The sequence below is a fragment of the Cryptotermes secundus genome, unplaced genomic scaffold (genome assembly GCF_002891405.2).
Source record: "Cryptotermes secundus unplaced genomic scaffold, Csec_1.0 scaffold2069, whole genome shotgun sequence".
NCBI lineage: Eukaryota > Metazoa > Arthropoda > Insecta > Blattodea > Kalotermitidae > Cryptotermes > Cryptotermes secundus.
The window spans coordinates 21,778-47,685 of NW_019734999.1; the positions used below are offsets into that span (position 1 = coordinate 21,778).

The following is a 25,908-nucleotide window of genomic DNA, read 5'->3' on the forward strand; positions in this document are numbered from 1 at the left end:
AAAGGGAAATACTTACCCTGTTAGAGTGTGTAATAATCTGTTAGTTGATCTGACAAGCACCAATAAATACCCAGTCTTGGACAGGACAGTGAAAAGATTGATGTAAATTAGACGGGTGATGCACGGTGAAAGCAACGATAGGAAAAACAACTAAAAGGGACTCCAAAAGATGAGAGAGGGAATGTGATAAAAGGAATGAAGCACATTTAATAAATAAAGAAAATTCCCACTGAACGTTCAGTGTCAACTGCAATATTGTCATACATTACAGAAGGGCACAATGTAACATGTAATAATTTTTAATCTCTGCATGTACAAATGTATTTTACAGGAACATGTCATTTCTTTTACAAAAAGCTGCCTGACTAGATGCATCATGTATAACATAAAACAGAGAAAAATAAATACTTGCATTACAGCAAATTTAAACAAACAAAATTTGTAATATTATTAACTATTTATACAAATTACAGTAGATATCTTTACCATTACAAATTTATTTATGCGAACATGTAAGTTTACCTGGTAATGCAATAGCACCATAAATACATTCTGCCAAGAAGTAAACTCTCTGAACAGTAACAAGATTCTGTACAAAATATTTCTTTGTTTTTCTGAAGAAAAAAAAAATCCCACAAATTCTTGGCCATGCTCTGTTTACTTTAAAACAGAACAGTACAGTTGAACACAGTACTGCTGATAATTCATTAACGATACTTTCCAGCCAAAATCATAAATAAAAAGAATAAATTAGTGAAGTGTACAACACTTTGGTATTTACTACTAAAAAAAAAAAGAATGAACTTTGTAATCCACAAACAGGTATTTCAGTAAAGAAAGTCGTCTTCTGAGATCTGGCGCCCAGAAGACGACTTTCTTCATAGTCATCGCCGTGAAAACCTCAAAACTTACAAGGTATTTCAGTAGTTAAACTATGATCAATCTTCCCAGCCCACTTTTTAATATTACTATTACTTTCAGTAGCTACAAAGAGATTTCGTTGTAATACAAGACAATAAGTAGCTAAACTCAACCGCAAAAGGTTACAGGGGAAATTACATTAAGGCTTCTCATAGCAAAGCATAACACTACATGAAAACAAAAAGTCCTAATACAGGGAATGCTTTGATGATGCTAATGCCACTGGTTAGTTCACTATGAATTTTGAATTGTGTTAAAAGAAGTCATAAAACTGCCCCAACCAAACTTTAAATTCATACAGAAAACAAATTTATACTAGCAACACTTGGTAACTGCCCGATACACTGGCAATACACTGAAGGGTACGATCTTCTGGGTTGTAATGCTGTGTAGTCAGACAGCAGCACACCCGCATTTTGGATGAACGTAACTCCTCCATCTTCAGGGTCGAAGTAAGTCAAGCAAGAACCCAGAACAGTGCAAGGAGCAAACAGAGGTTTCTCACTTGGCTTACTCTTTCACTCTGAAGATAGAAGAGATATTGAAGCATGTAGAGCTGTTGCTATGCAACACCTGTGAGATAAACAGATATATAAGGGCTGTTTCTGGGCAACAGCTCGATAACATGTTCCCATTGCTAGACAGCAGATTCTGAACAATTCAACAGCTGGACTACAACAATGGAAGAGCTGTGTTTTCTACATGGTCTGTGAAGAGAGAACCTGACCCCAGAGGCAGAGGAAGGGCCACTGCTAGAGCCATTATCAGGAAATGTCTAGTAACAGTGTTAATATCTCTGAAATGCCAGTGGACCTGTACCAAACTATGTGGTATTATATGGCAGAAGATTGCACCCTTCATATTCACTCCAGTGATCCATAGCAGTACACCATTAAGATATGAAAGTACCAGCTCAGTTCTGTAGTTTAAAATACACATCATCAAATATCTCCAGCTCCTTCGTTATGTAATTGGCTTTGTTCCGCAGGAGTTTGGATGAACTGGCTGCTTCTTCCAACTGCCTTATTTCCTTGGCCAATGTCTTGATTTCTGCATCCATGTCATTAGTAGCTCCATCAACAAGATGACACAACCGTGCAAACGTGCTCGACAACTCTCTGTATAAAGCAATGTTAATTAGTGGTACTAAGTTTGGTACTTGCAATGGTGTTAAGGTTCTAATTTTAAAAAGTAAATATCCCAAAATGATTCAGCTTAAACATCTAAAACAAATTTAATTAAACTTATATCCACAAATTCGGATCCCACTCAACATGAAACAGCATCCTCATCACACACATCAACCAGTGAATTAATTTTGATCAAGGAAATAATTTCTGTTTATTCTTAAGGTTCATAAACACATGAATACAATGTGTAGGCAGAACACAGAGTGTTTTAATGTCGCAGCAGCTGGTATACATAGCAAACACTCTTCTTTAAAGCATTAATATTCTACCACCTAAAACTACCATAATCCATGAACAAACTGTATTTCCACATGGCCACAACTACAAAGTTGTGTATGTATGTGTTGATGCCATGCTTATGTTCACGAAAGAGATTATCCGAAGTCATTCTCCTGCAACATGTTATGTAATTTACATTACTGTTTTCCAGATGAGAAACTTACTGCTGTACTTGGTGGCTACAGTTAGCGGACGTCAAATCAACGATCTGCCTTAGTTTCTTCGTTGTGTGGTTAATATACTGTTGTTTGAACTGCCGTTCTTTGGCCTTGTTGGTCCAAGTCAGACGTTCATACAGATATATGCAACCATAGATGGCACCTGTCACAAGAATTACCCTCCATCCAACAGTCTTCAGCATCTACATGGAGGGGGAAGGGGAAAAAGAACAGTTAAAAAACGTAATCTCAGATTCAGTTTTCATCTCGTGAAGGACTGGCAGATGTTCTTCCCTTTCCTTTCCCAAAATTAAACAACAGCCAACAACATAACATTTACCAAGCTTCAGACGTACAGGAACTGAGAAGTGGTAGCTGTATACAAGTTGGTCCCATTCATAAATTTGACAGACACTTTAACAAAACTGCTTTACTATGCCGCTCCACATGAAACTGAAGTGGAACAAAACTTGTAAAAATATAACAGAATTTATATAAGCATAGGGGCATGTGGTAGCACAGTTGCTTGAGGAACTATGCTATGAACCAGAAGGTCACGGGTTCAATTGGCCTAATCCTTCCAGCTGCATAATGGCCCTGGGGTCGGCTCAACCCCTAACCAGGAATCTTCATGTGTGTAATGAGTGGCCAGTGCATAAGGCTGACACCCTCACCGCCATCTGTGAGCCAACTGCCTAGAAAATGTGGCAGTATTGACATTTCAGAACCCTATGGGCCTCCACGGCCTCTTACATGGACAGCCTTATATATTACTCCAGAACCAATTTCTTTCTAACATTTGAATGCAGCACATTTTTTTGTGGGTCATCTGATGACACTGCCAATAACTAGGCTAAATGGCATCATAATGGATTAATGATGAAACATTAGGGATCTGGAAGGAGGTGTCATGACCTAATTAAGGTACTACATCGGCATTACATGGAGGGACTGAATAAAAACCATGAAGAACCTAGCAGGATAGCTTTGTCCTGGTTGAGGTTCAAATAAAACACCTCCAAAATAAGAATCCAAAGGATTATTGCTTTACAAACATAATCAATGTTGGTCGAAACACATAGTGTGCACACACCAGTCTGCGGATTCGATTGTCTATATTATTATATTATTTCTATTACTGCCTTGTACATCTTCCACTTGCTCCTTGCTATGAATGTAACTTACGAATCCCGCAACCAGAAGTCCCCCCACTGTTCCTTGTGAGCCAATTGAAGCCATTGCTATCCTTGAAGCTATGCTCGTCCAGTCTTCTGTGCTGTTTGAAGGTAACTTTAAGTGCGTAACATCAAGACTGTCTGATGGTGACAGCAAATCACGTGGAATCTATAAAACAATATTAATTCACTGTTAAGTATTTCCCTGTAATATCAGATCTAATGAAAGGTTAAATGAAAATTCAACAATACGTCTCTTAAAGACAACACATTTTTTTGGTACAAGTTATGACAGACAGAGATGTTCAAAATAAACAAAACAGTAAGAAAAATAAACCTTTAAACTAAGTCATCACCAATGACCAATTAAATTCATATATGCTTACCCGCTGTGTATAGTTTGTTAATGCAAGGCTGTCAGCTTTCTTGCCAGCGAAGCGAGAGATGATGGAAGTAAGTCCCCATGAAAATCTAAACTCCAGATCCTCGTGGAAATCAGCACACAAGTTTTCACAGTTCAATCGATACAGAATCTCAAATGGTTCTCGTCGAGACAAAACGTTAAGAGAAACTTGCTTCTTGTCTGCCGGTAGCAGAACGGACATTCGCTCTGGCAACAAGAGGGCAGTACATACATATTGTAATATCAAGTTGAACAAGAAACAAACCAATAACTGTGGAGAGTGATATGTTCTGCGATGTGATGCCATGGAGTTCGGGACAAATTTACCGAGGTTTCAGAGGATCCCGCTGCATCCATCCTCAGGGTTAAAGGGCAGCAAGCTGAGGAACACAATCAGCTAAATAACTTAGAAACCCAGAAGACACAATCTGAACCTTCACACCCTGAAAACCTGGAAAGTCACACTATGCTTTCAAACGTATTATAATGTTGTGCAAGAAGAGATATATAACACAGGGTCGACTCATTACCTGTCATTTCACGCTGGCTATTCTCGATGTTCATTGCGAGCGCAGCAGACAACCTGGAACGGAGGTTACTGCCCATCCCGTTCTCAACATAGACATGCAGCTCCTTCTTGTAGCCGTTCAGAACAAGCTGTTCAGGATGGAAAGGCAGACTGAACTCGTCCACTAACACAGCCAGGCGGCGGATCTCTTCACTTAATGCTTTGGACACCTGAATATAAAGGAATATTGCAACAGAAAATTATATTTCTCTGGCCTGGACTGCGACTTAACATATTCATTCTACTTTAGACATCTATACATTTTTCTTCTCACAAACATCCTGGAAAATCTAAACAGCAGGAATGTTTGAAATGACTTTCTCAGTTCAAAACAAGCTCAAGGTGGGAAGTTCACAAAATATCAGGCCAGAAACAAGAACTGTTTCTGCTTCACCGATTTTTTTGTGGTGCTCACAAATTTTACTAATAACACTAACAACTTTTCCACAACACACCAAAATGTGATACTCATCCCCTTTTGGTATCAAACAGTGAATAACCAATTCAGACTCACATGGAAAGAAGTGACTGTAACCTAATCTGAGGTAAAGTTTTTTCTGGTGGGATTGAGGAAAAGCATGATAGTGTGTCTCCTGGCAAAGATTTGAATCAGACATGTCCCAAATAAAAACCAAAATTGCTATGCTTTAGTAAACTTGTTCAGAAGATCAATATGAAAAATAAATGTAACATCAGCAGAATCCAGTGCTGCAGGTTCCCACGAAATGACTTGCCTTTTGCTCAACATCTTCCACCATCTGACGGATCTTGTCTTTCATTTCCTGTGTGAGAAGTAGCAGCTGCTGCTCGGTGAAGTTCAATTTCTCGTGAAGTTCCTTCTTTGACTCGGCCTTCTCTGTTCTAAGCTGCTGTGCCCGATCGTATGTCCTATCCATGACTGTCCGTACGTCTGCAACGATAAGCTTCCCTTGTTGCGAGTGCTGCTGAAATTTTGTTCTCACTGCTGACTTTGATATGCAATCTTCAAACTTCCTCTCAAAGTCTTGGAATTCAAAATATCGGTTATGGAAGCCATCTGCTAATCCACCACCTACGACAAAAATAATTATGTTACACAGGGAGATATAAAAAAAAATGGTAAAAATGAATGAGTCCACAGTTTTGGATGAGACTTATACAGAACATACGTCAGTGTGTGCGCAAAAAGTTATTCAGTTTGGTCAGTTCATTATAGAGGAAAATATTTTCTATTCTGAAAATTAAAAATATCACTTTAATTATAATTCATTCACATTTACTGCCCAAACTGATACTGAATAGAATCCCTGATTTCTCAGAGTACAGTTTGAACCCATCTTTTTCCATCTGTCAATGGCTGATCAGATGGTTTCTTGCGATACAAGTGGCTGCACACTTCAGATTCTACGTTCCAGCAACTCGGAGACTGAAATGGTTCTCTCTGGATTTTATATACAAACTTTTTAAGGTTGTACCAGACACGGTAATCTAATGGATTTAAATCTAAAAAATTCAGTGGCCACTGTTTAGATTTAACAGATCCAATGGTAGCAACATCCAACACTTTCTGATAGCTGGCAATATAAATGTAAAAAATGCTTATTATCTTAACATTAAGATGGAAAACATTCCTCCGTGTAACAAATCAAACAAAACGAAAAAAAGAAAATATATTTTTTATACCCATACTTAGGTATGCTGCACACAACTTACAAGAGCCCCATTAAAGTCTGCAGAACCATTCCTTATTGCCATTTATTTTTGTGTGAGTGCATACCACCCAGTATTTGAATATTTAAGTGACAGATATAAAATTTATATACCCATAGCAGGGAATATTAAGGGTGTAGTCTTCTAGGATGCGAGTCTGCGTATGTGAAGGTGCTGAGCCTCCTGCTTCAGGGCAGAGGATGCGTGCAGCTAGTTGGGAAAATAAGGTGTAATACAAGGACAGGGCTAGGGACACTCCCTAGGAGACAACGGACCTGAACGCCATCTATCAGACTACATGGCATCATAACCCAGAAGACTGCAGTCACACAGCTCTTGAAATTGCTTCTCCTGGCACTAGGAAAGTCTTTTCAGTTAGGATTACTCGGTTTTTGGACTTTGTCCATCGTCTGGTATTCTAAAAACTAGAAAGCACAATGTTTTGGAAATTGGATCTGTTTGGTGTCTCCCCCTTACCTGAGGACGGAAACAGGTCCAGTTTCCAAAATGTCACGTTTTTTTAGTTTTTGGAATACTGGGCAATGGACGTCCAAAACCTCAGTAATTCTGAGTGTTACACACTGTCAGAACCCTTTAGAAGTCCTTTTCAGGTCATGTGCCAGGTTTCTTTAAACTTTCACTACATGATAAAATGGAATGTATCACGTTCTGAAGAAAAATGCAGATTATGGGAGATTTCCTAACTAACCTGACTCTAATCAACATCCATAAGACAATATGACACACAGACTTTAGACACTAACTGTGTGATCTCTTCCTTCAATCATCAAACCACATATTGACAACACTGGAACTTACACTGAAACTCTCGCATAAGGTTTCTTAGGAAACAGTGGATTTGAATACTTCAAAAACAAAAAAAAGAAGAAGAAAAAATGGAGGAGCTGTAGCACAGAGATTATTTGACTTTGGATCCCTGAAATTGATCACTAAATTAGGGGAAAACCTGCAATAAGGAACATACTGTATGGATGAGTAATTGTTTTATTCTCACTGTGGGCAGGTAGGCCCTTCTGCTCCTGCAGGCGAGCCTGCAAAGCTTCCCTCGCCGACACAAAGAATATCCTTTCGTGTGCCTCCTTCTGTGTACACACTTTCAATTCCTTGACCAGGAAGTCAACAGCTCGCTCCATATGCTGGGCTCGCACCTACAGGAATATATTTCAACATTTCATTTGTGGTTTATTTAACAATACTACAGAGCACTGAACAGTATATATGTTCAGTGCATAGTGAATTGGAAAGTATATGAAAGTAGCAATAGCCCAATTAAGGCATTATCACCACATTTGCCTCAATGGACTGAGAGAAACCATGACAAACCTGTCAGGAAACAAGCTGTCCCAGCCAAGCTTCAAACTGAACACCTCCCATATATGGGTCCAGAGTGTTACTGTCAACACTGACTTGCTGGGCCTAATACATGGGGAACAGAGTTACCACACACACCTCGCTTTTATGTGTTGAGGATTTCTGGTAATAATTTTTAGGAACAGAATGCAATTTCATTTGTTGTCACCTGATTTCAAGGGAAAGACAAAACTCCTTTAACAACATATTGTGACGCGTTGCGCTATATATGATGCCCCTCCCCCCACCCCACCAGCCGTGATGCGCCGAGCGGAGCCGAAGTTAGCCAAGTCCCAGCATCCTGGTAGCTATGCAACACGAGTCAACAGCGGTGACATCACCAAGGGATACCGCGGTTGCTAGGCAGCAGTAAACAACTCCGGACAGCATTGCTAGCAACCCAGCACCACACAACAATGGTGCCTATTACGTGGCTGTTTTCTGAGTTGTCCGGAATGAGGCTAGATACGGAGCAGCGAAGACTATTCATAGCCAGTGTGTGATCAACAGAGTTCTCAATCTAGCCAGTGGAGAGTTCCGAGTTCATCAGTTGTATTCTGGCATTTGCAGTGTAGTATTTGTGATACTGCAGATAGCAGTAATTGTGAATCTGTAATTTGGGTGATTGTAAGAGCGAATGTGCAATAAAATTCGCTATATCAAACACGGCGTGAAGTTATTTGTCGTGTTATACACCCAATACGTGACAATATCATCAATTTAATCCTTGATCATCATCACAATATTTACGGATCAGGCGTTATTTTCCTGACGTTCCACTACAATCAGTACAATACCGAACATAGCAGTTTAGCAATAATGCTCTAGGTATGTATTTGGGAAGTGCTCGATTTGAATTTTTGATGGGATATCTCAGCCGAGGTTTTTGTGGTTTTACTCAGTCCCTCCACACAAATACCAGGTTGAAATCTAAATTACACCTTAACCGCTTACATCATTATAAACAATATTATAACATACTGTATTACTTTATTCTCGATGTATTCATAATAAATTACGCTGATTTTTCATGGAAGGTTTCCTGTAAATATTTACTGATTCTTTGCCAGTTTTCGTTAAATTCAAATCTTGAAAACTGAGATGTGTTAACAAGAGGTAACATGTTACATCAATAAATACAGTGCATCAGCATACAAGATGAAAGGGTTAAAGAATCCTCACTTACCATTTCTGTCACATTAACAAGAGGTAAGACAGAAATGGATCCTTCTTTTACATGACTAAGAGAACATTATGTGCACATGTACTTTCCTACTCAAAAGTGATGCAAGACATAAGCGTTAAACAAGCAGTAATATGTTGCATTTTGCCCGATAGCCTTACCTCATTCTGTTCGTTTCGATGCTTGAAAGGGAGACAAGAAAAACAAAACATTAGGCTTGTCTATGGAGTTATCATGACATTATCTTGCATATACATGATAAAATGTACATTTCCTATGTTATGACTGCAGAGTACTTGAGTAGGCACTATATAAGATACAGATAAAGTTATCCCCATGCTTAATCAAGCACAATGCCACATTTACTTATAGCATGAAACACTTTGACCATAATTCAGATGATCCAATCCATATTAATGATTCTGTAGTCATATTAATGACTATATAAATGCATGATTCAATTTATATACAACACAGCATTCAGTGTATCTTCCTGGTTGCCCAGCCATGTCAATTCAGAGCAAAGTTCAACGTTATGAAAATATTTTCTGTCTCTATCACCATCATAATAATTACACTGAACAGGATGATGCAGAAGGAATATATGGGAGGTGATCAGTTAAAATCTCAGCTGGGAAATTGGCTATCCTGAGATTTTTCATGGTTTTACTCAGACTCTAGGCAAATGTCAGGAGAGTACATCAATTAGAACATTGTAGTTTCCTTCCAAATCCCATCCAGTTCATCCAACACTGTACATTGTATGACACTGACAGCATCATAAAAAGAAACCCTCAACCAAAACAAGCAGAGAAGAAACTCATCAACATTCCTTTATGTTGGAGGCAGACAAGGTCTTCAGAATTTGGACTCCAAATTGACATGGCAGTCATCCAAGATTTTATCAATGTATGCCTGAAGTAATAAACAGGATGAAATGGAGCGTTCTTGGTGTCACTATCGCCTATGTTCGAGCAGAATAAAACAGCGTTAGGTTAAAAATTTCATATACAGTAACTATCAACATTAAAATACAATTTAAACTTCCAACATTTACAAAGATAACATTCATTTACCTGANGATCACACAAAACAGTTGTCACTATAAACTCTGCCGAAACTAGTCCTTACCTTCTGAAGCAACGGTAGTCAGCTTATCGACTCAGGAATGTTAGCGCTATGCGCTCATAGCGGCAAAACATGGTACTACAAAAACTCTGCCCACAAAAAAATTAGTTCAGTTTCTTTTGGGTACCCCATCGTATTTTAAGTTGCCATTATTGAGACCAAGTGACTGTAAATGTACCATTACAGGTGGAAGACTGTACTACAGTCATCCTGCCGGAGCCAGTTCTACCTGATCCCACAGAGACTTGGGNCATTGCAGTTTCCTTCCAAATCCCATCCAGTTCATCCAACACTGTACAGCGTATGACACTGATGGCATCATAAAAAGAAACCCTCAACCAAAAAAAGCAGAGAAGAAACTGACCAACATTCCTTTATGATGAAGCAGACAAGGTCTTCAGAATTTGGACTCCAAATTGACATGGCAGTCACCCAAGATTTTATCAATGTATGCCTGAAGTAATAAACAGGATGAAATGGAGCGTAAGAAGTTCTTGGTGTCACTATCGCCTATGTTCGAGCAGAATAAAACAGTGTTAGGTTAAAAATTTCATATACAGTAACTATCAACATTAAAATACAATTTAAACTTCCAACATTTACAAAGATAACATTCATTTACCTGATCAAGAAATTCAGGCTCGGTAGCTGAGGCATCCCAACGGTTGTTCAGAATGAATATGTTTGGTTTCGATAATCGTGTGGACACTTTATGGAAGAAATTTTTCTCCTACAAAGGACACAAAACTTGGCATTATACACAAAGGCTGAACCCAAGAATTATTTGTCCAACCTCGGTGAAGGGCTTGCAGTTATCAAACATCATGCAAGTCTGCCAGCGTTAGTACTGGAATGCTTTACATGGTGAAATGTAAAACTACGAACAAGGTATATACAATGACATTCAACCAATCATTAAAAAGAAATGTAGATCTGTGGATAAGTTTTAAATAATTTGTATATGATTAGTAATCACACTGTAAAGATTGATTCTTTTAAGAACTGGTTGACCATCCCTGAAAATGGCCTAAAGGCCAGTACTTTTATGGCAATGTAATGATTTGCTGTGTTAGATGGTGCCTTTGAAATGAATACAGAAATTCAATAACTTCACCAAAAACTTCAAGATCTGCAGAATGTAATTTATGTAGTCGTACTGAAATAACTGAAACAATCAGCACACTTAAATATGTTAAACTGATACAGTTCCTTAATCTGTGTGCACAATTAAAAATATGGCACCCTTTACTGCTGGAACGTTTGGAAACGAATGCACAGCGTAACAATGGTGCAATGGCTCTCTTTTAATTATCTCCATAAGTTTAAAACTTACAGAAGAGTTCTGTGCATACAACATGTGTTTTAAGTTTGCAGGGCTGCACAGGTTACTGTAGCAGTAGATTTGTATCCAGGAGGTGCTCAGTATGAATCTCAGCAGGACATCAGCTGTCATGACTGGGGTTTTTGTGGTTTTAGCCAGTCCCTCTACTAAAATTCTGGGATAGTATCTCAATTAGACCACAGCCACCTCCTTTCAAATCCTATCCAATTCATTACTCCATTATCACCTCACTACATGGTCCAAGACACTGGCAGCACCATGAAATAAACTATGGAAAGATATTTATGTTCCTGGTTATTTCGATGTCGGACCTCGAGTAAGATCAAAACCAAGAACACAGCTGAACGCTCAGTAGTTGTAAAACTTATGATAACTCACTGTCAGCATCAGGGTAGATTCCGCATTAGCAACGAGCACAAAGACATCCGCGTCCTGACAGTATCGGTCAATCCACTCGTCCAAGTTAGGAGACACATCGATTCCTGGCGAGTCAACAAAGACAACATCATCCCTCAGCAGCACACACTTGTCTTTGGGCCAGTAGATATGCACCAACTGGTTTTCGCCAAGCTTCTCCTTACACAAGGCATGAGCAAGTTGTCCAATAGACTGAAACACACAGGACACCCTTTCCATAACCTATGAACTGATCATGAAATTCTACATTACTGAATCTAAATGCTTATCACTGTTATCATACAAGCCCTATAACAGGCCGTGGAGGCCCATAGGGTTGTGAGACGTCGAGGNGAAGCCCTAAATAGTAATCTTATAAAAAAAAAAGTAATAGTATCCCTGTAACAGGCCGTGGAGCCCCATAGGGTTGTGAGACGTCGAGGCTCCAAAATTTTCTCTAGACAATCGGCTCACAGATGGCAGTGACATCACCCTTACACGTCGGCCGCCCTCTACCCCCAGGAGGATTCCTAGTACTCATTTCTGTTGAGGCTCAGTCAACCCCAGGGCCATACTGTAGTTGGAAGGATTAGGTTAATTGAAAAAAAAATCCACCTCATCGGGACTCGAACCCACGACCTTCCAGACTGTAGCATAATGCCTCAACCATGCTACTGTGTGCCCCTAATAGTTTACATTTTTCCAATACATAAATTCCATTGTAATATTATAATCCCACCACTGCCTAGGCCTTCTTTCGAGCATTCAAATAAAAGTTCCGTATGTATTTCTGGTTTCTACTATATATGTACTGTACATATCATCCACCTTGATTTGATCACCATAACAATATTAAGTGAATGGAACAAACTTTAAGTTTCTCATTCAGTACTTGCTTCCCTACATAATACCGACCCTTGTTCAATAAGTTCTTGGCCAATTAACAAGACTATGTACATTGAACAGGAACTTCTGGCAAAAGGAATAATAAACTGCTAACATATGCAAATACACTGAAATCTCTTTAAAATAATGATAAATTAAATAAAAATTGAAGGAACCTCAAGTCAACAATCAAAGAAATTCCAATGCCACAAGCATCAAGGCTTTGGTGTATGTTCCAAACGTGATTAAGGTGCAAGGTAACAATTTCCAATGAAGAAAATGTGAATTAAAATTTTCTGTTTCAGCCATGATCACACTAAACTGAAGTATAAAATTAAGGCAAAAATTTCTTAAACTGAATTTCAGCTACTTATTAAATCTAAGCTCATTAAGTATGGAATAACAATACATTATTTTTAGCATGCTTGACCAGAGAAAGTATTTGCTAAGTAAGGGAAATCACTGCATGGGGAAATATTAAATCAGGATTTCACTGTACCTTGACATTTTGTTTCTCCGTTGAATCTTCTGTGACAAGATAAGACTCTCCGCTTTCAGAGCCCTCCACTTGAAGAAAACAGTGCGTTGTATGACCAATACCACTAGGAAGGATCTTGTCATGTAACATTGCGTTAATCACTGTGCTTTTGCCATTGCTTGTCCTGCACACAAAGAGACGGTCCAATTAAAGCTACGAGAATTACCAACGGTTAGCAAACAGGAACATTTCAGAACAAGTAACACACAACAACAGAGGAGCTGCGTTTTCCGTGTCTGTGGTGACATCACATAACAGTGAATAGAGACCACGTAACGCGTTTTCTGCAGATCCAATGGACGTACCAATAGACTAGCTGGATACCAATCATGTGATATGTGTTTACTGTAGGCCCATGTCCCTTCCGCGGCTATATAATTAAGTGACAGAATTTGTTCAGGGCAGTTACGAGTCAGTCGTATGCTGGAGGAGTAAGTTCAGAAGAATTTTTATTTCCGAGGATCCAGAGGGATTAAGGACGAAATAGTAAGACGACTTCATAGTGAGTTGAAGTGCTAGTTTCTGTGTTGAGATCCGTTGCTAGGAGATGACTAGTGAAGTCAGACAATCCTAGTGCGTCTGCAATGGGGAATTGGAAAGTGTGTACATCAGCGATAGCACTGTATTTAATCGTGATTAAGAGAACTGGTAACCAAGGTGCTAATAAATCCAAACTAGAACAAATTTCTGTCACATGTACAATCCTGTATGTGACATTTTGGTGTCAGAAGTTGGCTGTTCGAATTGTATTGGATTCACCAGCAATTATTATTACCCATTTATTCATGCTATATAATTTAAGTTATGGAAGTGTCATTAAATAAAATACAAAACATGAACAGCACTTGAACTTTGCAATGGAGTAGTTTTTTGGGAGATAAGAATTGAACTTATATATATTGTGGTATATAGGCCCACTGCAAAGTGATGACTCTGTAAACAGCACCCACTACTAGGTAAACAAGCATGCAGCAATACAAGATATGTGTTTTCTATGTGGTCCGTGCCAAGATGTTATAACCAACGAAGTAGTCTGTTGAGAGTTAGTTCTGTACAGGAGGCTGTGAAGAAAAAAGTTAGTTGTAACAGCGCTCTGTTGAAAGTCTGGCTGTGAAGAGATGACTTTATCTATGATATCTGGAGTGTGTAATTCAGTGAGACCGTTATATAGTTCCTGTGTTTTAAATCCACTGCTAGGAAACGGCTAGTGGAGACTGTAATAAACTAAGGACAGTAGCATGTGTAACAGTGAACTGTAAAGCGTGGAAGTAGCAAGTGTTGTAGTTACTTGCAGTACAACCTGTAACTTCTTGCTTCAAACGTGTAAGGAAACAGAGATAGAACAATCCATTTGCCCCCTGCTTACTAATTCTTACTTGCTTCTGACCCAGCGAATATGAGGCCACATGACTCACTACATGGTGAACACCAATTAATCATCTGGGAATATACAGATAAACGATATGTGGTTAATTCTGAAAATAAATTCAGAAAGGATAAAGGTCAAGATACTGTCTTATAACTTATTACCTTCCAAAGAAAGCCACCTTCATGTGATTCCGAGTGAGAACATCTCGGATGCCCTTCGCCTTCGCAATATAGCTTTCAACTTTCGCTGCGTCATCAGAATTCACAATGCTTCTCTCTCGCTGCAGGCCTGCAATATAAAACAATCCAATGCAAAAATTACAAGATCAGTGAAGTTTACTAATTCGGAATACATGGAGGGAAAGGGGAGAGTGGTAAGAATTAGGCAATAATCCAAATTACCAGAGTGACAATAAAAACAAAAGCTATTAATTGCAATACATTGTCGCATGTTAGTGACTAGACACAGGACTTGGATTCAAATGGCATTTATTGAACACTTACAACTACAAGCAACTATAATGCTCTCACTAATTCACACACTCTAATTCTCACTACAGCGCACGCTAAGACTTCTCAGTTTGCTATGTCTTTGCCAGTCATTGCTTGGTAATGGATTCCAACAATGGCCTCTTCTGCTTACATCATTGCCAGTCTTCTACTAACTTTCAATTCATGACTGAATATTGACTCAGCTGGTGTTCTTGTTACATAACATCAGCATGGAACAGTAAGGTTTTCCCTGTACTTAACTAAGTAAGCACTAAGCCATGAAGGTGTATAGGGGAGTGGATGTATAGATCCACGTTTTCTTGATCTCAGCATTTGTTGGAGGTGAGTGGTCAGCCTCACGCCTCAGTTGGTTTACCCCTGGAGAAAAAGCCCCCAGTACCCATCAGATAGGAGGCTGGGTGGACACCAGAGCCAGTCTGGATGACATGGAGAAGTGAAAGTTCCTGACCCTACCGGGACTCAAACTGTGACCCTGTAGTCAGTCGCTATACTGACTGAGCTAATAACCTTAGCATGGACCCCATAAAAATAATTTCCAAGAATTCGTATATTGTTGTATGTTTATCAGCTGCTGCAGAAACATGTTTACCATGCAATGGCTGTCTAAATCAGTCCTCATGTCACAATATTATTAAAACTATCAATGGGGGCAATGGGTTTCCCCGTAACATTGGTACAACCTACCAGACTATACGGTGTCACAGCACAGAAGATCACAATATGAACATTAATGATGTTGATATTTTATCTGAAGGATAATCTGGTACTTACATAACAGCAGCCATGTTGCCTGCCAAATTCATTTGCAAAAAACAAGACCCAAAGCCAAACCTCAGAATTTGCCTCCAACAAATCAAAGAGGTTAGGTACTGATTTTACAGGGATAGGCCTTTGGTTCAGTTCTGAAAATGTTAAGCTTTTCAACTTTAAACATAAACTTCTAGCGATAGCAGTGATAACATGGCGGACAACAAGGTGGTGAATTTACTTAAGTCACTCATCAGTATGTACCTATCATTTCTTTATCTTGCAGTGGGGTAAGATTCAATTCTTTTGTACCTAATTAAGCATCTCAGAATGAAGATGTATAGGGCTCTGGGTTCTGGGTCCATTCTGTCTTCACCTTTATGTATGTGAGTGGTCAGATCAATGCCCCTGGCAATTATACATCGAGGGAAAGGGCCCCAGGTACCCACCGGATGAGAGGGGATGCCAGTCTGAATCTTATGATAGTCAATAAACTGACTAAGCTAACTCAGCACCTTCATTGCCTCAACAATTTTTGTAATTTCTCAAAAACTTGAGCTGAACAACATACCAATATCAGAGTATTAAAACTCCAACTAGCCCTGACCTTTTCAGTCATGGTTTGTTTAAAAAAATATTTAATTTGGTAAGATGGAAGGTCATGGGTTCAATTACCAATGAGATCACTGGATCTTTTTCAATTTACCTAATCCTTCCAGCCACACTATGGCCCTGGGGTCGACTCAGCCTCTAACAGAAATGAGTACCAGGAATCTTCCTGGGGGGGGGTAAAGGGCACCCTGCCAAAATGTAAGGCTAACCTCACCGCCATCTGTGAGCTGACTGTCTAGAAAATGTTGGGGTCTCAACATCTCACAACCCTATGGGTGCCCAAGGCCTGTTACAGGAATAGCTTTACTGTTTTCTCTTTTACTTACTCTGTACATAAGTGACAGAATCAAGGACATAATCTTCAATCTCAACAAATATGTCGTTGATCTTCTTCTTTGCCTTGATGAAGATCTGAAGTGAGGAGGAATCATGTAAAGACTGGCCATCACCCATCGGTCCTACAGCCATGGATGTACCCCGGCCAACAGGATCATCACCAGACATCAGCGAGACTGTACGGTTTATATAAGCAGCCATGACTACTATATCCTCAGCTATTCATGCAGTGTTGCAAAACTGAAAAATACAAATCATAAATATGTAACTACAGCCAGTCCATGACTAACACAAAGTTTTAACCTTCTCAAGTTTCCCACTGCGGCAGCCCGGGTTCAATCCCGGGTCTGGTTAAGTGGCATTTGTGGTGGACAAAGTGGCACTGTGGCAGGTTTTCTCTGAGTACTTCTGTCTCCTCTACCAATCTTCACTCCACCAATTGCTCCACAATCACCCTCACCTATCATCTGGGGCTGGTACAACAGGCCAGAAATGGCCGCAGTAAAAAGGACTCAGTCCCACCCCACTAGCATTAAAAGAATAAACCTTCTCAAGTTGGACCTCAAAAAATGTTTATGCCATTTGTTTCCAGCGTTATAAAGCTGTGAAGGAGCATTATCTTCTGCGATATACTGTCACGTAGCCTGTTGAAAATCACTCGATGTTTCAGAGGAACGTGTCCCCTCCATTGCCAGCGTCAAAGAATTGGCTGAGCAAGAAACCAGCATGAAAGCAGGTGGCAAGCAGAATGACCCTGAAAATGGGAATGATACATTCCTCCAAAATTTTGGTCGACTTTCAAAAGACTACACAGTGTTACATCCCAGAAGATTGTACCTTCGTAACCACTGCTGTGAGAACCTCAAATCCTACTGTATTTGCTAATTTCTTTTGGTACTAATTTCATACTTGGCCCCAAAAAGAACTTGATGCATGCACTTGTTGAGCACACATCCCAACAGACTTGAAATAATTCCAATGGGGTTGATTTTTGACTAAAAAGGCTGGCTTATGGGGTATCAAATTTCTTCTATGACTTCTTCACAGTACCCAACTAACACAATTACACCTCACACGCAATTGTACATGAATGCAACCACTGTGTTACTTATGAACTGGGCGTACACAAAAACAAACAGTGTTCACATAAATAAGAAAACTCATTGTGGTTTCTGCTGAAAACATAAAATAGCCATGCAAGGTAACGCATTTATTCAAACTCAAATGTGTAAGAGAAAATTAGTGTTCTGCTCTATTTGATAATACTGTGCTGAATGTGTACATTATGCAGCATCAAAAAGAAATAATTAAAGTTGTGGGGGGGAAACAATGGACAAATATCCTCCTCCATCCTCCTCTCTGTGTGCCTTGCCCCACTCCAACTAGATGTCACCTACATGCTGGCTTCCATTCCATCTGTCTGTGTTGTCAGTTTGTCACTGGTGTTGAGAGAGCAGAGGTGAGTAATTACATGTAGTGGGGCGGTGCATGGCTGACCTGGACTCCGACCAACCATGTTCATTCTTTCCCAGATCCAGGGAAGACAATTATGAATGATAAATTAGGATAAAAGGGAGAGGAAATGGTTGTGGCCCACTTTAAAGTACTACCCCAAAATTTTCCTGGCAGCACAGAGGTACAAGACTGAGCCAAAATATTTTGCTTTTCATCTTGCTGGCCTCAAACTTTTGTGCCTGTCCTATTAGGGGCAACAATCTCCCACTCCCCTGTTTGAAGCCCAAATGCCTCTAATCGTTTCCCTACATAATGTACCCTTATTTTGCCACACTGCTTACTCCACTACCCTGAAGATGGAAGCAGCAGGTGCCTCAAAAATTCCAATAACTTCTTACCATGCTACAGTGCACCCTAAAAGGTAAGTAAAACGTAAATATTTCCTTGTAACAGACCGTTGAAGCCCATAGCGCTATGAGACGTCGAGGCTTCCACATTTTCTAGACAATCGGCTCACAGATGGTGAGATTGTCAGCCTTACGCACCGGCTGTCCTTTACCCCCAGGAAGATTCCTGGTACTCATTTCTGTTAGAGGCTGAGTTAACTCCAGGGCCATAGTGTGGCTGGAAGGATTAGGTCAACTGGAAAAGCCAATGACCTCATCGTGAATTGAACCCGCAACCTCCTGGCTTGTAGCATGGAGGCAACAGGTTCCCCTGGAATGTGGGTAATGTTCTACTACATAATATTACATCCAAGAAGTCAATTAATAATTATATTACAAGATTTTAAGTCATCACAATGATGAAGAATCATATTGTGGTCTTATGGGTTATGACATCATGTGGTCTAGAAAATGTATACAAACATTTCAGACGAATATACTACGTTCATCTATCTCTGCACCCTGTTTTGTTCACAACATTTCTACACAACCTGTCTTTTTTCCAGCTTGGCTCATTTAACACTAAAAATTGATGCAGTATTTTCCTTGGAAACGTTGGTAAGTGCATAACAAACAATACACTACTAACACTATGGTTAAATATTCTGACTTTCAGGAATTACTGCCTTTTTTTACTAGTTTTTTAATATAGGACGACGAATTTGGTCTAAAACTCAGTATTTTTTAGTGTTATACACCATCGTCAGAACCCTTTAGAATATATTCCGATTTTGGTCCAGCTACTTTAATATACTGACAGGGCTGGGCAAATTTGCAATTTCTGTCACCGAACTTATAATACCTGACCCTCCATACGCTCTGTACGTTCTATATTAGGTTAGCTATTTTATGATTCAATTGTTGGTTACCAAGTAACGAATGTAACTTCGAAAGACTCGCCATGTAAATTTTAGGTTAGGCGAAATTTGTTCTATGCAAGCACTGCTCGGAATAATATAATACACAGCACAGTAATAAAGTATTAAACTACAAACTGTTCCAACAAATATTACTTTCTTATTTACGTATACATACTCAATTACAAATGCCGTATACCGACAGGGCTGGGTAAATTGGCGATTTCTGTCACGGATCGTAAAACACGTGAACCTCCATACGCTCTGTACCGCTTTGTGCGTCATACAGTAGGTTACTTGTTATTTTATAATGGTTACCAAGCAACGAATGTAACTTCGAAAGGCTCGCAATATAAATTTTGTTAGGCGAAATCTGTTCTATGCAGAGGGAAATCTCAAATGTGAGACAGTAAAATAAGTTCGCGAGTCCTAAAGGACCTCACAAACACTGCGCTGTCAAGCGGCAGCAGCATATACAAAAGACAGACCCATCCTCTCGTCAGAGAGGGCGCCCCACAGAAAAACGACCTAACTGTCGAGGGGTAACAAATATCTGGCCATGACCCCCAGGAAGGTGCTAGATACGATGACTTACTGACTGATAGCCAGTCGCAATATGACTTTGTTCCATGCAAACACTTCTCAGAATTATATGTATTAGCACAATAATAAAGCATTAAACTACAAAACTGTTCCAAGTATTGGTTTCTTATTTACGTATACATACTCAATTACAAACGCCGCAGATGTAAATGCCAAATGATTAAATCAATATGTCCAACACAGTTTCGTCTACTCTATGAACAAACCGTTGCCTACATTAATAAATCATGGCTTTCTCACCTACACAAAATATAAGTTAAGTAAGAAAATAATCATTCAAGCGCATGTTTTACATTTTTAATACCATACTTACCAAATGACATATACTACCTCTCAAAGGCACTGCCGCTGAATGAGACTTCAATGGTTTGGATTTTAGAAAATAAATTTATAATATAGACACAATATAAACCGGATTTTGTGTGGGGTAACAAGAACTTCGGCAGCCAATTTCACATGGTGTACTCACCTGACTCAACCAGATTCAATCGTAAAAAATATCAATTTTTGTCCCTTCCATAGCACCTCAATGCCACAGAACAATCGGAAAACAACTGACAATCAAAATGTTCTTAAACGTTTACATTCATACAGGGAGAAGTGAACCGGGACACACGGATACCAACTCTGGAAACGTGCCGAAACTGGCATCTGACGCCATGTACAGGTACCAGAGTTTAGGAAAACTGCTACCTCTATTTTCTGGGTAAGGAGTTCCAGGTTTACTCTCTTGGGATGTGACTGCTGGATGGGTACCAATGTTTCAGAGAAACCTGACACCTCCATCTTCAAGGTTGAAAAGCCTGATGCCTCCTCCTCCACAGCAGAAGAGCTTCTCCTCTACAGAATAAGGAAACATGTGCCAGTAAAATGTTGGTACCTATCTACATGACGACAGCAGTGTTCACAGTCACTGAATTTAAAAACCATAAATCTTTCATTAAGAACTGATAATAGCAATGAAATAAATGAATTTACATCAACTTCTTTGCATCCAATACTTACTTCACATCTGCATTTACCTTATCATTAATCAACGAACCAGAAGTCTCTAGTCCTGATATTGCTGACCATTAAAGAACCCAAAAGAAATAATACACAATCCTTATATTTGATTTGTTAGCCTTATTTATGTTTATTTAACAAAAACTACACCCAACTGCTGATTCACTGGAGCACAGGTGCTCTCAAGAAACAAAAAATCGCTCAGCTAGTCAACATATTCCATCCTCTTTGTGGAACCTGAACGTTCACCCCAATGCTTCAAACAACCTGCCATTGGTTCCTATCCCACATCAGATTCCCACACATATTTAAGACTCATTTTAATATTATCCTCCCACCTACATATATATAGGTCTTGAAAATAGTCTCTTCCATTCACTTCTTTCTGCTCAAGACTTTGTGTACAATTCTCACCTCTCTAATATATGCTACATGCCACATATACCCAATCCTCCTTTTTCATCAGGCATGTACAACATGTCAGAATGGAAGAGACCACTGGGAAGACCAAGGCGTAGGTGGGTGGATAATATTAAAATGGATCTTAGAGAGACAGGATGGGATGGTATGGATTGGGTTGATCTGGTTCAGGATAGGGACCAGTGGAGGGCTCTTGTGAACATGGTAATGAACCTTTGGGTTCCATAAAATGCTGGGAAATTCATGTATAACATGCACCCTGAATGTTGCTGTCAAGTGCACAGCACTCTTCTTTTGTAGTTGGGAGGTCTTGGTTCAAATCTGAGACCAGATACCGAAAATTTCGACTGAGAATGTTTGTGGGTTTCCTCAGCTCTCCAGGCAAATGTTCTGTAGGTCCTCAAATCAGGCCAATACTGCATCATTTTTAATTTATTATTTATCAACCATCTTATAATTGTGCAGATGGGATTTCGGGTTCACATGATACTGGGTATTAAAATTACGGTCTTCTGTGAGGTTACAAGATGTAGCTTGGCCGACCATAATCTTGACTTTCATTGGTGCTATACAGTCTGGGCTGCTGACAGCATCTTTTTTCATTGGTTATTTAATGACACTTTCAGTACTGAGTCTACAAAAGTCAAATGATAAAATGGGAGATAAATAATGAAATAGAAAGAATTTACAAGCGACAGTACCAAATCAGGTACTATCCTGGTATTTGCCTGGAGGAACTGAAAGAGCCATGAAAAACATCAGTTAGGATAAACTGTGCTCCAGACACGATTCAAGCCAAACACCTCCACACATATACAAGCCTTGAGCATTACCTCTAGAGCAGCCACTGAAAATGCTGTTAAATAAGCAATAAATAATACTATATTGTAGCATCCTGTTGCGCATCATTTATTATTCAACAGATGTCACTGATTCACCATCTTACATGTAACGCATCATTCTAAAACTTATTTAAACGTTTCTGTACATTGCATTACATGTTTTGACTGACACTGATCATCATCAGGTGTTTAAAATTGTTGGTGAAAACTTGGAGCGTAGACTGTACTACATATCAAATGCTGTGCGTTGTGTGTCCCATGGTGCTCAGTGGGTCTTCCTGTTGTGTTGTCCTAGACTCCTGGTCTAGACACATAACAGGAAAAGCCACCCAGCATCATGGAATACATGAGGACATAGGCACAACTACACATCAAATATCAGAACCACAAAAATGGAAGCATAGCAGTTTTCACAAACAATTTTAAACACCCGATTATGACCAGTGTCAGTCAAAACATGTAGTGCAATGTACATAAGCTTCTATATGTTTTAATAAGACACAATTTGCAATATAAAGGTAATGCTATCCCTGTGACAGGCTGCGAAGGCCCATAAGGTTGTGAGAGATCGAGGCTCCCATATTTTCTAGACAATCGGCTCATAGGTGGCAGTAAGGTTGTCCCTTACACACTGGCCGCCCTTTACTCCCAAGAATATTCCTGGTACTCATTTCTGTTAGACACTGAGCCGACCCCAGGACCATAGTGCGGCTGGAAGGATTAGGTGAATTGGAAAGGATCCACCTCATTGGGACTTGAACCTGTGACCTTCCAGTTTGTAGCATAGTGCCTCAACCAACTACGCTACTGCGTACACCCCAATTTGTGATATATGAAACTTTTAAATAAGTTTTAGAAGGACGCATTGCATGTAAGACTGTGAATCAGTGACATTTGTTGAATAATAAACAATAAATAAATAAGCCAATAAATAAATAAATACAGCATCAACATGAGTGGATATGTTTCACAAATGTGTTCGCATGTGTGTAGCAAGATTTCCACGCTGTGAAAATCCTTTATTGCACAGTTCGCATTTGAAAGGCCTTTCTCCTGTGTGAATGCGTTTATGCACTTCAAGATTCCCACTGCGCGTAAACTGCTTATTGCACACATTGCATATATAAAACTTGTCCTTCCTGTGAACACGCATATGTCTTGAGAAATCACAGCATCTTGAGAAAGTTTTCTCACACTGTCTGCATTTATATGGTTTCTCACCTGAATGTGTTTGTCTATGTATAGTTAAATACTTAAATCGGGTGAAGACTTTGCTACAGATGTCACATTTGTAGGGATCCTCTCCAGTATGGGAAGTCATGTGCCTTGCGAGTTGTCCGTTCTGTATGAACACAACATTACACACTATACACCTGTATCCTTTCTCTTCCTCAGTATGAGTCCTTATGTGTGTTGCGAGATTGCCGCTCTGTGAGAATCCTTTGTTACAGACATCACACTGGAATGGTTTTTCTCCTGAATGAATGCGTACATGTCTGGTGAGATCTCCACTCTGAGGAAAGCCTTTGTTACATACTTTACACCTGAATGGTTTCTCACCAGTATGTGTTCGAAAATGCCTTATAAGAAGTTTTCTCTTTGAAAATAGACTGTTGCATACTTCACACTTGAAATGTTTCACATTTACTTTTTTACGTCTATTGCTGGTAGCAACATGAATCAATGTATATACATTCTTCTCAATATAACTACCACCATCACTGATTTTTTTATTTTTATTTTCAAGACACACATCAAATTCAGTGCCTCTGTCCATATAATCATCTTCTTCGACAGTGTGCTCCATGCTGCAACAAAGAAATAAAACTCAGTACTACTTGAAACGACATGTATATCAAACATGGTCCATCTCACTTTGGTTAAGAAACATATCTTGGAAATAAGCTCTGTTCCTGTTACCTCTGGTCCAAAAACAGAGATTAACTGCATCTAATGGATGCCACAGACTTCGTTTCATGCTCCTACTTGATGAAAACCGAGCCAGCTTCTGACATCTTGCATTTCTTAAAGGTCGAGGTATCAAGATTAGCTATACATCATGGGACAAGTGGATGGCAGTGAATAATAAGTTGGAAAGTACTTCAAAGGAGTTGGGTACAGCTTAGTCAGGGCACTAACTGGCATGTGCTTGGAGGGACTGACAGGAACCCTCAGCCAGAACAGCAGATGTCACAGATGAGATTCAATCTGAGGCCCCCTTGAATACAAGACCAGAGCACTACCCCTAGATCAATCTCTTCAGCGACTATCCAGTCTGCACTGAACTACTTTCTGGGGTACCTCAAACTCATTTTCTGGCAGCATGACACGCAATATTCATCATATTATTTCATGTACAGTGTTAAAAGTATCACAAAATAAAGCACAGAAGATTTTATGCTTTCACTCTGTTACACTATGTTCTGAACTTAATGAATCCACGTAAGGGTTCACTTCTGATGACTCCAAAATATTTTTTTACACTATTCTTTCCCCTTTCTTGAAGGATATTTTTGTTGTTGCCTGTTTATGTGTGTGATAACAGCAACTTTCCCTCAGGTTTTGAGTTCCTGTCACCTTTGTTACATTCTCTCAGCCTTTATAAAAGAAACATTTCTAATTTATCTTCTTTGTAAAGAACTGTAACAGGGATACACATTTCTCCAGATTATCAATCCTGATCTGCTTAAGTTTTATACAATTGTATTTACTTTTCTCATAACCATTTATGTGAGTAACATACACTACATAAACATGTACAATATACTTTTAAGTGTGATGGATAGTTAATGACATGGCAACCAAAATGACCAGATATAGCAGTCCCTAATTTAACCAAGTAAAGTTTGTATTTGTGCTTAATTAAGCTCAATGCCATGAAGACTTCTTGGGGAGTGGTGATATAGCTCCACACATTCTTAATCTTGGCACTAATATTATGGTGAGTGCCCAGTTTCACTCGCTGGCTGCTTTACTCCCAAGGAAAGACCAAGACCAGCCCCCCCCCCTACCCACTGGATAGGAGGCTGAGTGGGGCCCAGAGCCCATCTGGCTGCTGTGGAGAAGAGAAAAATCTCTTACCCCTGCCAGGAATTGAACTAAAATTCCTGTCACCCAGCCCATAGCCTAGTCACTACACTAACTGAATTCTTCCAAATCATCTGGAATTTAATACACTGGCTACAGTAGCGTAGTTGGTTGAGGCACTATGCTACAAGCCAGAAGGTCACAGGGTTGAATCCCGATAAGGTCATTGGATTTTTTTTTCAATTGACCTAATCCTTTGAGCTGCACTATGGCCCTTAGGTCAACTCAGGCTCTAACAGAAATGAGTACCAGGAATATTCTTGGGGGTAAAGGGCGCCTGGCGTGTAAGGCTGACAACCTCACCACCATCTGTGAGCCAACTGTCTAGAAAATGTGGGAACCTCAACATCTCACAACCCTACAGGCCTCCACGGCCTGTTACAGGGATAGC

The 25,908-nt window shown here is 39.5% G+C and overlaps 2 protein-coding genes across 14 annotated transcripts in view; both read right to left on the reverse strand.

Annotated features, from left to right (window-relative positions):
* Positions 1–283: 283 nt before the first annotated feature.
* LOC111869214 (transmembrane GTPase Marf) lies at positions 284–20,911 on the reverse strand. Of its 8 annotated transcripts, none has more exons than XM_033753342.1 (14): positions 20,857–20,911; positions 16,793–17,042; positions 14,757–14,883; positions 13,188–13,350; positions 11,786–12,016; positions 10,688–10,795; positions 9,099–9,119; positions 7,369–7,552; positions 5,429–5,745; positions 4,657–4,864; positions 4,110–4,333; positions 3,734–3,892; positions 2,555–2,751; positions 284–2,039 (listed from the first exon to the last, which is right to left on the reverse strand). In XM_033753342.1, the coding sequence occupies exons 2-14, from the start codon at positions 17,001–17,003 to the stop codon at positions 1,835–1,837; spliced, it is 2,355 nt and encodes a 784-aa protein (XP_033609233.1). In that variant the 5' UTR covers positions 17,004–17,042; positions 20,857–20,911; the 3' UTR covers positions 284–1,834. The 8 variants fall into 8 exon arrangements, with proteins under 8 accessions (XP_033609233.1, XP_023716312.1, XP_023716314.1 ...); XM_023860544.1 differs by lacking the exon at positions 20,857–20,911 and adding an exon at positions 20,288–20,298; XM_023860546.2 differs by lacking the exon at positions 20,857–20,911 and adding an exon at positions 19,739–19,846 and having other exon boundaries at positions 7,399–7,552.
* LOC111869215 (zinc finger protein 239-like) overlaps positions 20,863–25,908 on the reverse strand; it is an 8,544-nt gene continuing 3,498 nt past the window's right edge. For 5 of the 6 annotated variants that reach the window (XM_023860552.2, XM_023860551.2, XM_023860549.2 and 2 more), the window contains exon 4: positions 23,172–24,238. In XM_023860552.2, coding sequence (XP_023716320.1) covers positions 23,398–24,238 — 841 coding nt within the window. In that variant the 3' untranslated portion in view covers positions 23,172–23,397. Of the gene's footprint in view, positions 21,004–23,171; positions 24,239–25,908 lie in introns of those variants that run through there. The other variant, XM_033753343.1, reaches the window with a different exon arrangement.

Bases quoted from the DNA above. Each gene is read 5' to 3' on its own strand.
- LOC111869214 (XM_033753342.1), bottom strand. From the start codon at position 17,003: ATGGCTGCTTATATAAACCGTACAGTCTCGCTGATGTCTGGTGATGAT. The intron at 7,553-9,098 runs GTAAGGCTATCG...ATATTCCTGTAG, and splicing joins ATCGAAACGAACAGAATGAG to GTGCGAGCCCAGCATATGGA. The intron at 5,746-7,368 runs GTATGTTCCTTA...TTTTTGTCGTAG, and splicing joins AACAATTACTCATCCATACA to GTGGTGGATTAGCAGATGGC.